Source organism: Genypterus blacodes, unplaced genomic scaffold (genome assembly GCF_046128005.1).
Source record: "Genypterus blacodes isolate CSIRO-AG114 ecotype Tasmania unplaced genomic scaffold, CSIRO-AGI_Gbla_v1 ptg000005l_1, whole genome shotgun sequence".
NCBI lineage: Eukaryota > Metazoa > Chordata > Actinopteri > Ophidiiformes > Ophidiidae > Genypterus > Genypterus blacodes.
This window is the reverse complement of record NW_027466819.1, coordinates 2,611,720-2,623,206: the sequence shown is the minus strand read 5'-3', so window position 1 is coordinate 2,623,206 and position 11,487 is coordinate 2,611,720. Positions and strand designations below refer to the sequence as shown.

Here is an 11,487-nt window from a genome sequence, read left to right as displayed (position 1 = left end):
AAGCGCGACAAAATAAGAGAAAACGCACACGATCACTTGAAATGTCATTTTTATTCACAGATAAACGGTCAGACATCATGTTACATATGCATCACCTCTGCTATTTGGTTTTTACATAGAAAATTACAAATAATTAAATGTAACTAGTCGACCAGCACACACATATGAGTGAATGCTTTCCTCTTGTTTTAATTGATCCTTGTATCCTTCTGGCTCATATGTACAATAAGACTACACAGCTAAAACTGTGTGGGTACCAGAATAGTACAGCAATACACATAGGAGGCCATACTATCACTACCGCCCGCAGGCCTATAGGCTCTAATATGCATTCCAGCAAGATCTTACAACATGGCTGCAGGGTTTTGCTTCCGTTCAGTTAAGGGTCTTGCTGACACAAAGCAGGAAAGCTGAATAGTAAAAAATAAAAATATCACTGTAGCAATAAAAAATGTCCCTTCATGTTCTGCACCTATCAGCTCTGAGAAGCGACTGACAGGTGAGTCTACCTGTCCACATACATTCAGCTGTAAAACATATGCACGCCAGGAAACTAAAACTCAAGACCACAAAGCTTTAATCCAAATTCAAATGCACTTCCTGAGTATTTAAGTAATCTAATTGATAGCCGACAGCCAGAGGAACGGTTCAGCTTCTCAGTAGCATTGAGTGGACGATACTGACAGAGTTCCATTTGTAAAATATATCCCCATCAGTAAAGACGGATTTTAGTAAAAAATAAAGGCTTTTTTTTTTCAGAAAATAGTTAAGTTTCTGTTTGAAACAATCTAAAGACATAAACCACTTCACTGTATTTCATATCCCCAGTCCCTTTGTCTCTCCTTGTCCCTTTCGTTCTCTCTCTCCCTCCCTCGCCTCATGGTAGCTATGGCAACGGCCTCATCAAAACACATGCTGATGGGACTGTTTCTGGCCGCGTCCCTCGCCTGGCCTTCCTCTGCATCCCTCCTCCTCTCCCCCTCTCCTCCTCTGACCGTCTGCCCCTCCCTCTCCTTTCTACCCAGATCTTCGACTTCTCCCTCTTCATCTCTCCCCTGTTCCCCCGCATCCCTCCTCTCCCTCTGTTGTTGCTGCTGCTGCTGCCGGAGGCTCTGCGCTGTCAGTTTGCAGTGTTGTGGCTTGGGAGGCACGATTGGTACAGCTTTGACTTGGTAGATTTTATGTTTGGAGACGACCAGCTTCCTCCCCACTGCAACCCCGCATCCTTGGAAGTGGTCACTCCCCTCGTTTAATTCCTTAGACTCTAACCTGACCTCCACATGTCTCTCCTTTTGGTCTACACTGGCCAGTCTTTGGTGTTGTTCCTCATCTGTATCTGCATCACTTGATTCACTCTTCTTCAAATAGTTACTCTCTTTTCTCTCAACCTCTTGCTGCATCACTGGATCCAGGAGCTTCTCTTCCACTAAGAGTGCCTCCATTGGTTCCTCCATCAGCTCCGTGTGAATCTCTCTCTCTGTGGACACTCCCTGGTTTGTTTCTTCCTCAAGAACGTCCACCTTTTCCATATCTACCTGCTCTTCTTCCTCTCCACCTTTGACCTCATGTGCCATTCTGTCTCCCTCCTCAGTGATACCGTCTATCTCATCCCTCTCTTCATCACGTTTACTTTCCTCGTCCTCTATCACCTGACAGACAACATCTTCAAACTCATTCCAAATCTCACAACGTGCATTCTCTACCTGTGTAGGTTCTTCCCACTCGCCCTCATAACTCTCTGTGATTTGTATTTCTACTTCTCCTCTTCCTCCACATACCTCTTCATCTACTTCACTGTCCTTTCCTTGGTCACAATCTTCTCTCTGGTCTGATTCGATACAGCTTACAGGCTGTGGACATTTAGTTTCTTCAGCTGCAGAGTTTTCACCATCACTGTCGGGATTATCCACAGCTTCATCTTCATCCTTCATCTCAGCTATAACACTGGGTTTATCCTCGTCCTCAGTCCACGGAGGGGGAAACTCCAAACAAGGTGGACTGAGAGGTTTTCCTTCCTCACTTTGAGCATCTTCTTCACTGCTGCCATGAGATGCAAGGAGATCTTCCTCTGTTGCTCCGCTGCAGAGGAAACAGATGAGATATCAGTCAGCAGCTCATTGTAGTTCAACCGTCCCTTTTCATACATGATTAACACTCAAAACTGATTTTAAAGCTTCTAATTTTCTTAATATTGACCCAAAGTTGTAGGAGGAGAAACATGAAATACTGGATCCAAATGTGAGCGAGACATAATTCTTACCTTTCTTCGTTCTTTGTCATTTCCCTCTCGGCATCCTGTTCGTCTTCCTCCCTTCCTTGCTCTTGATCTTTAAACTGAGAAAAGTGATGTAATGGTTCACTTCTCGTCTCTGAGCTCTGCGATGGCTCAGCCTCACCTCCGTCTGGGCTGCCGTCTCTGGCACTAAGCCAGCTCTCGTTGTTTAAGAAGAAACCAGCAGGAAGACTTTTGATGAACATGCTCTCATCATCCTCATCACTGTACTCATCGTCGCTGATGTCGTCCTCATCATCCTCGTCATCAACAAAGTCCTCTGCGTTGGCCCTGCCAGCCTCTGCTGCCATGATGGACAAGCCGTTACCGGGCAGACTGAGGGACTTAGTGTGTCGCTTTTGTGGGTCGACAGTGAGAGACCTGTGCTTGTTTAAGTGGGTCTCAACATGTGTGTCCGTTTGGGCATCAGGTTGCAGGTGTGTGTGTGGAGATGGAGGAGAGTGCAGCTGTGCGGGACGATAGAAAGCCTGAGGTTGGTCCATGACTTCATACTCATCATCAGCGGGAGGTTCAACAGAGAACTCCACAACCTGAGGGGAAGAGAGAGACGCTTAGAGTGTTACCAAAGATATGTGCCACACACACACACACAAACAGACACACACACAGCTACGTACGTGGCTGGACACACTGCAGTCCATATGGTCCAGGAAATCAAAGTTTTCCTGAACGTATCCCGACAGCTCCTGGTCATCTCCTTCCATCTCGGTGGAGTTGAAGATATCACAATGATCCAGACCGCTGTCAGCCCCGCACACACTCGCGTCTGCGTGAAGGGCGGCGGGCAGCTCCAGACCTTTCATATCTACACACAGAGCAGGTCCTCCGATTAGACAACTAGAAACTGGAAACGCAGTATGAACTTCAAATCCTAAATTGTAACATTTAGATGATGTGCTAAAGCAAGAAATGAGAGCAAAGATTAAAGACAAATGAGGCTTAATTGCACTGTGAGGCTTTAAATTCACCATGTTAGTTTATTTTCTTATGAAACAGGAGAGCTTACCCATGTATGTATCCTGGTTGTCATCTCCATCTTCAACATCTTCGTTGTTATCGTCCTCCATGTTCTCACACTTGGTGCCTTGCTCTCCGCCCTCACCTTCATCTCCCGTCTTCAATCCACAGTCGCCCCTCTCCTCTGCCTCCTCTTCCTCCTCTCTCTGCTCCTTCTTCACTGCTTCAGCTTCTACCTCTGCCCCGCTTGTGCCTCCATCCACGTCCACGTCTTTCTCTTTCTCTTTGTCTTTCTCTTTCTCTTTCTCTTTCTCAGATTTGACCCATCCAACTCCCTCCTTTCTTTCCATTTCTCTGCCCTCCTTTCCTTCCACCCTATCTCCTCCCTCCTTTCTTTCCACCCTGTCCCCTCCATCCTTCTCCCTGCCACAGTGGATGACCCTGTCCCCCCCTCCCCCCTGCAGCACCCCTAATGCCAGGTTGGAGGTGATGTGCAGGGGCACCGTCACCAGGGTCGGCCCCGTGATGTGCATGGCTGCTCTTCGACCGACTTTACTTGTGAGTCCCGGTGATCTGGACAGGTGCGGCTGAGCGTCGTCGGCCGCAGCCCCGGACCCTTCAGGATCAAGACTGTTATAGGAGCCCTGAACCCCTGTACTCCCGCCGACCACGCCCGTCCCCCTGCGGTACGTCACAGCGTAACCACTGCTGCCTATTGCACTGCCCGAGACCGGGGCCTCTGTGCCGGGCTGGGGGGTGGGGACGACCAGGGGAGAGATGTGGGTGGAAGGAGGACGCTTGGAGGGTTTGGAACCTGGAATAGAACAGATAGATGAAGAACCTGAATGACAATATGAAGGATTATCTGTATTTAGCTATCTAACATGGACGGACACAAGCACACTTAACACAGATTGTTGATGTGTTATAATATTTATAGCATGTAAAATGGTTTATGTAGAAAGTGAGTCTGGATGAAGGTTGTAGCGTGAGTGTGAGAGGAGCAGCACCTGGGCTTGGATAGGGCGGGCAGCTGAGGGAATCCATGCTCCTCGCTGGTCTCAAAGCAGGCCGGTCTTTCTCTATCATCAAAACCAAAGGGACATGAAAATATGACTTAGGAAATATAAGCTTGGTGAGGAAGAGGAAGCTGCTGTGTTCACCACAAATCAAAACACTGAACTTACCATCCTTTTAAGTTAAATGGTTACAAATCGAGCAAAACTCCATTTATGTTACATGTAGATTTGTTTTCAAAGGAGGAATTTGTTTACCTTTTGTTGAGTGTTTGTTTCTCCTCCTTGGGTCATGAAATCGTCCTCCGATATTGAAGAAGGACATCCACTTCTTGCCCTTCAGAGATCCTTTCCTCCTGAGGTGAACAACAACACAGACGTGAACAAGCCAAAAGAGAACCTTCAGGAAGTGTAATGTGCTCCACAGTGCAAAGTCCTTTGTAAAGTCCTGATCAAACTCCATATTCCCGAAGGGCGTCTGACTTTGAAGGGAACAAAACCAGATCAGAGGCTCGATAGGTAAACGGATGCGTCCACTCACTTGTCCGTGCCTTCGATGATGGAGTGGTACGGTCGCATGGGTAGTGGACCGTCGCCTGGACTGATGTGTCCATAGTTAGCGACGGGCGGAGAGGGAGTGGACGTAAAAAGCACTTCCTCCTGATTGGGCATCGCCGATGGAGATGGGAGAGAGTTGCGTTTCTCACAGGAGACCCCTTAGAAAATAGCAGAATTAGTTTTGTGTGTGTGTGTGTGTGTGTGTGTGTGTGTGTGTGTGTGTGTGTGTGTGTGTGTGTGTGTGTGTGTGTGTGTGTGTGTGTGTGTTTACCTTGGAGAGGAAACAGCTGAGGGACGTGTGTGAGGATGAACTCCACCACGATGGACTGAACCCTCACCTCCATGAACGCTGCTGTACCATTGAACCCAGACACCTCAATGTCCTTTGACCTTCACATACCAAAGATATCAGGTTTGATTGATTGATTGAAGCAAAAAGTGAATGAAGTAATGAATGAATTATGCATTTTCCCAGCAGAGAGGGAGACGGTTGTGGTTTGGTGTCTTGCTCATGGGCACTTCAACAGAGCGTACAGTATGAACACATGGATCAATGTCATGGATGCAAGCCAACCTGAGCAGATTGGGGGCCCAGACGATGGCGAGGTTCCTGGAGTGCATGTTGGTCTCTGAGGAGTAGGAGGCCATTCTGACAAGATGGCGCATGAGGAACTCAAGAGTCCTGATAGAGAGACGTAGGGAAGATGTTTTTTGTAATGATTTAGCCCCTTAAAAATGGCATCTTGCCTTTGGAAATCTGAGTTTATGGTTAATAAAGCTTGAATGAAGAGGACGATCAGAGAGACAGTATATAAAAAGAGAATCATCTTTCAGCAATAACACACACACATTTTGATGTTAACATTCAGTATGCAGCAGAGTGCTGTAGGTCTACCTGTAATGGGGCTCTGGTAGTTCTTTGAGCACATCTCTGATCTTCACCAGCCTCTCCTCCTCCAGCTGAATGGCCACAGCTTCCTGCACCAGCACAGATTCATGGGTGTGAGTGTTACAATCAAACTGTTGGAGGATTTCTGGATGCTAAACTCTTTCATCAGATACATTGAGACAAGCTACTCACAGCAAACTTATCATAGAGCTGGTAGGTGAGCAGAGGGTTGGGCAGCTCTCTGAAGTAAGCTTTACACAGGGAGCTGACACAGTGGATGTCCTGCAGGTACAGATCCTTGTTCAGTTCCGGACTCCCGTCGCTCTCAAACTCACCCCTGGTCACGCAGATGAACAGAAAATTAATGCACAGCACATGGAAACACTCAAAATCCTTCAGTGGTTCACAAAAACAGGGACGGAGGAGAGTCACCTCAGCTTCTGTGTGTTTGAAGACACTCCAGACAGCCTGTAGATCCCATCCACAACTCCATGCTGCTCAACAAACTCGCTGCAGCTACGCAGGACCAGAGGAACTGAGGAATGACATGTAGTTTAAAAACACAACCATACATCACATCATGTACAATCTATAAGGTTTGTACATTGTGCATAACATTTGTGTGTTTTGTGGCCTATATGCTGGATGTTCTGTGAACAAGTAGGTCACATTAAGCATTTACTACAAGAGTAGAAGTTGCAAAGCATGGAGAACACCACAATACTGCTTTATATCAGGAATGTTCTACCAAAACCATTGTAAAAATGTAAGAGCTGTGTAACTGTTATAGTTATAATAATATAATACCTATATTTTACAAAACTGTATGATGTCTAAGTCTTCTAAACCGCTTCTTCACGAATGCCACTTACTCTCTTGACAGGAAGCAGTCAGGTGCTCCAGCAGATCACATCCAAACACTTTCTCTTTGTTGCCTCCTCTTCTTCGGACTCTCCGCATGTCTTCTTCTCTCCTGTCTCAGCTCACATCCAGCCTGAGCAGCTCTGATTTCAATCTGACTGAGCGACCGTGCAGCAGGTGGATGGGAAGCGTCACTGTGAACCTGATTGTGTGGCAGCGGTGCACATTTCAGTGATTTGCCCGAGCTGCTGTTTTCTCTCCTTCACTGTGTTTCATCCGCTGTGATGTCATACTGATCTCTTACACCCTGCAAAGTCACAAATGGCAGAAGTTTGACCTCAAATACCGGCTTCACCGTGCGTACGCTTCCCTGAAGCAAACGACAAACTCCTCCGTGTGCAAATATGGCTCTCCACTTCCCCCTGATGCACTCATTTCATGTTCAAAAATCAGGCCACACCCATGTCTGTCTAGTTCTCCTATTTGATGAACTCAGTGTATGAATCTTTCCCTTTTTTTACAGTAAGTTCTCTCTGGGTGACCGGTCACACCTAAAGCTCAAATCTGAGCTGCAGCCCGAGGCCTCGGAACTTTCTAGGCCCTCATCTGTCCTCCCTGTCTGCCATTGCTGCCCCACTCTGACTAGCGGAAGTCGAGCACACTCGCAGACAGCTAGAGAACATATAGTCACATAGATCTATAAACTCCTTCCCCAGCGCCTCCATTGTTCTGACACCTGCTACTGCACATCTTCATACACCATCGGCCCTCTTCATCTCCGTTCAAGAATGAGTTTAAGCGTGGAAATGTGAGGAAAATAGGCAAGTAACCATAGCAAATAACGTTCTTACCTTCCCATTGCATCGGCACACAAGTAGCAGCATCAAAATGGTGACGCAACAAACCACTAAACTTCCCCTGTTTACTTCCTGAGTGCGTCTCCTTCTCTTCGCTTTCTCTCTGTGTGTGCCTCTGCCCATTGAATGGGGAAATCACTTCTTTGTATTTGTATTGTGCAAATCCTATTTCCCTTATCTGTATGTAATTCACCATGACGGCAGGGAAACACATGATGGTACTTATGGCTTTAGGACAAATTCAGCAGTGTGTGTGTCACTGATTTCCTTTGTCAGTTGCCCATCTATACTGATTCCTACCAACCAAGACAAATCCACAGCACACAGAACTACACTAAGTACTACAAAGAACAAATAAGGAGCCAAACAGTGCCCAGCTTTAGAACCATAAAACTACTGAGTGATAAATAATGCATCAAATTATCACAGAGTAGCACCTAAGACTAAAATACCAAACACTGACAGGAAGACACACAAAGCGGTATCACAATTTTAAAGCTATGGAGAATAAATGACAGATAGACCAAAGAAACAGAAATCAAAGAGGGTCATAATGTTTTTATTATGTCCTCACTTAGCAACAAAGCACAGCAAGGAAATATTCTAGCTATTAGATTGTTGGTATTAGTTGGAAATTACTCTTTAGCAAAAAATATAATAAACGATCCTCTATAGTGGGACGCTTGTTGTTACACAGTCTATCCAGTAGATGGCGAACTGCCTCGATCAACTCGACGCCTGAGCTGTGGTTTGGTTTAAAGAGAGAAGAAGAAGAAGACAGAGAACGCAACACCAAACATCTTCCTGTCGTCACACATACACACACAGCGGAGTGACCCGTATTTTGTGTCACAATTACGACATAAACAACCGGGCGAACGTATTAATTCCGGTTGCGGACGGGGCGCGCAGTCGACGTAAGATGGAGACCGGCAGTTTCCAGAGCCAGTTGGTGTCCGTCATGGAGGTCCTGGCCAAGGCGGCGGTGGCGGAGATCAACCGGCGTGTGGATGACAGCTGCGCGGTGCTGCGGCTGGAGATCTGCCGGAGCCAGCGGGACATCGACGCGCTGAAGAAGAAGTGCGAGGTGATGGAGGCGGAGCTGCGGAGGAGCAGGATCCGAGCCCGGAGGAGAGGTCAGGGCGCCGGGGTTCAGCCTGAGACACTCCCCGCTGGAGCCGCTCCGTTAACTGACGTGTCCTCTGTCCTTCTGTCCCTCAGTGTTTTGTCCCTCAGCGGCCGAGAGATTCTCCCCGTCGGTCAAAATGGTGCTGAAAAGAGGCAGAGACAGAGACAGAGACCGAGACGTCGCAGCGTGGGACGCAGAGATGGATGCCGAGGGGCAGAGTCAAAGTCAAAAGCAAAGTCAGGTAGAGAAAAAGACTTGTCTCCTTCTAAGGAGTCGAGTAGAGTCTCCTTCTGAGGAGGGCAAGTAGTGGAAGCATGTAAACAAAAAGCAACTTTGGAGTAGCATCACTGCATCCACAGTCAAGTGCCTGAGAAACTGGTGTGTTTGTGTGTGTGTGTGTGCAAACTAAATGTGTCCATGCTGTAAAGTGTTGATCCTGAAGAAATGAGCTTTGCTGACGCTGTGTGTCTCTCTCTCTCTCTGTGTGTGTGTGTGTGTGTGTGTGTGTGTGTGTGTGTGTGTGTGTGTGTGTGTGTGTGTGTGTGTGTGTGTGTGTGTGTGTGTGTGTGTGTGTGTGTGTGTGTGTGTGTGTGTGTGTGTGTGTGTGTGTGTGTGTGTGTTCTCATTTGACTCCAGCCTGTCAATGAAGGTGAAACCATACAGATCAAAGAGGAGTGTGAAGAGGACGAAGAGTGGAGGACTGAGCAACAGGACAAACTAGGTGAGTCCACACACACAGACACACACTATTCAGCGGTTGTTTGTTCCGTGCTGTGATCTACTTCCTGTGCTCTCTAGTCTCTGGTGCTGCGCCGCCTCCGTGTTTCGAAGCCGAACAGCAGCAGCCGGCCCAGCCTGAGGAGTTTGTGGAGCATTACCAGTCAGCCGACAACCCGGCCACCCCTGGGTCCTTGCTGTCCCACGCCGAGAGCTACATCACATTCCCAGAGCAGCCGCCACACGAAAACGAAGACGACCAGGCGGTGAAGGATGAGGAAGATGGGGAAGAGGACGGGCCCGACGAGAACACGGCCCCGCTGGACTCGGCCCACAAGTTTGTGGTGGAGGACGGCGAAGGACAGCTGTGGCCGTCGGATCCCTGCGGAGACGACGGCGACGGGAGCTTCTCGTACTCGGAGGAACCTTATCAGCAGATTCCTCCTGCGTTCACGGCTCAGAGTGGATTAGCCTCCAGTCAGCCCGCACCCGAGGTTGTGATACCACGGATGCACTCAGTGGGGAAGTCGTACTCCATCATGATGAGCGCGGCGCGGGCCAAGAGGCGAGCCAGAGCGTTTGGATGCAAGAGAACGCAACTGGCACAAGCGCTGGACGAAGGACACAACACTCTGATCAACGCCTTGGGTCAGAGCAGCTCCATTCAGCAACCGACGCAGCAGTACGGCCAGAACCAGGACCTGATGGCTCAGAACCCAGCGGGCCCGGCCGTGAGCCTGCACAGCCGCAGCGGCTTCGGCCTGATGAGGCGGATGAGGACCCCGTGGAGGTCAGGGGTCGGCGAGAAGCGGTTCAGCTGCACGTACTGCGACAAGAGCTTCATGAGGTTCAGTCAGCTGAAGGAGCACCTGAGGAGCCACACGGGCGAGAAGCCGTTCAGCTGCCTGCAGTGCGGCCGCAGCTTCACCAAGCAGTGCAACCTCATCCGGCACGCCGTGGTGCACAGCGGCGAGAAGCCGTACGAGTGCGCGCTGTGCGGGAAGTGCTTCACGCAGCGCTCCAGCATGAAGTCGCACCAGAAAGCAGCACACTGAGTTCGCTCCTCTTTCAGGTTTGCAGTTGTAGGCCGTTTGTTTTTGTTGAGGAGCAGCAGCAGGTGGACGGGGCTCCGTTTGGGCCCCGACACGCCTGCGGCCTGTTTGGGACGAACGACGACGGGAACGTTTGAACACGTCGTCCGTTTGAGCCGAGACGACGCGGCTGGTTTGGTTCACTGACATCGTCAGCCACGTTGGGTGACAAAACACGGCGGTGTGATCTTGGTGTAAATTGAGCTTTTGTTCTCCATTCTGACCCCTCAGACGCCGGCACCAGCTAACCCTGGGATGTAAACACTGCGTACATTACTGCCAGGACACGGGTTGAGTCTGTTGTCCGTCGGATGTCCAGGGTTTCTACACAGAAGACGACTGTTTGCTCCCAGGACGGGACGTGAACCCAACGGTCCGTTAGTTTGAATCCATTCACCTTCAGATTGTGAATGGGATCCATGATTTGATTTAACAGAGTTTAGTTATGGTTTTGATTAAATCACAAGAGAGGTAATGGATCATATTCACACACACACACGGACCTGGGACCTCAAAAGAGAGCGTAAGACACCAGGGCAGTATTGGAGTAAGTGTTGTTGTAATTCTAGTTGGCCTTTTTTAGACTTGGACTAAAGCTGCAGCTCACAGATTCTGGATTTTAGAAAACTGATTCTTCTTATTAGAGATTAATGTTGAAGTGAATCTGAAAGCAGACATATTTAAGATGTTTACAGCAGACATGTGTACATTACGGCCTCCTCCGGCCTCCTTTTACACCTTTTGTACTTCATTTCCTGCGTTCTGTCTCCTTCTCGTCTGTGTTCTGTTGTATCGTTTTGCTATGTAGTCGTTTTCAGATAGAGAAATGAAATTAAAACCTCCCATAGAGAAGTTGATGAGGTTTCTGTCGTTGTTGTGAGTTTAGAGTGGGAATGTTTCAGGTCTCCTCACTTCATTATGAAGTATGACAACAGTGGATTTGTTATTTGACGGTCGTTGCCCTCACATTGAGACTATAAAGGCCTTCAAGAGTTCATCTGTACTTTTACAGCTGAATTCAGACTTTAACTTTAACCTCAGCTTCTGTTTTTAAATCCAACATGGAAGCTGAATCACACAGCTGCACCCGATGCGTGTTTCTATCAGCTACACTACAAA

At 48.3% G+C, this 11,487-nt stretch overlaps 2 protein-coding genes across 2 annotated transcripts; one reads left to right on the top strand and one right to left on the bottom strand.

Moving 5' to 3' along the window:
- Positions 1 to 32: 32 nt before the first annotated feature.
- LOC142998948 (uncharacterized) lies at positions 33 to 7,497 on the bottom strand. The gene is made up of 14 exons (XM_076148396.1): positions 7,426 to 7,497; positions 6,586 to 6,881; positions 6,146 to 6,248; positions 5,906 to 6,050; positions 5,720 to 5,802; positions 5,399 to 5,506; positions 5,096 to 5,214; positions 4,808 to 4,982; positions 4,525 to 4,622; positions 4,261 to 4,332; positions 3,300 to 4,064; positions 2,911 to 3,098; positions 2,261 to 2,823; positions 33 to 2,079 (listed from the first exon to the last, which is right to left on the bottom strand). The coding sequence occupies exons 2-14, from the start codon at positions 6,671 to 6,673 to the stop codon at positions 807 to 809; spliced, it is 3,780 nt and encodes a 1,259-aa protein (XP_076004511.1). The 5' UTR covers positions 6,674 to 6,881; positions 7,426 to 7,497; the 3' UTR covers positions 33 to 806.
- Positions 7,498 to 8,161: 664 nt separating this feature from the next.
- On the top strand, positions 8,162 to 10,572 carry LOC142996362 (uncharacterized). Its single transcript, XM_076147344.1, has 4 exons — positions 8,162 to 8,567; positions 8,653 to 8,801; positions 9,197 to 9,281; positions 9,359 to 10,572. The coding sequence occupies exons 1-4, from the start codon at positions 8,354 to 8,356 to the stop codon at positions 10,330 to 10,332; spliced, it is 1,422 nt and encodes a 473-aa protein (XP_076003459.1). The 5' UTR covers positions 8,162 to 8,353; the 3' UTR covers positions 10,333 to 10,572.
- Positions 10,573 to 11,487: the final 915 nt, after the last annotated feature.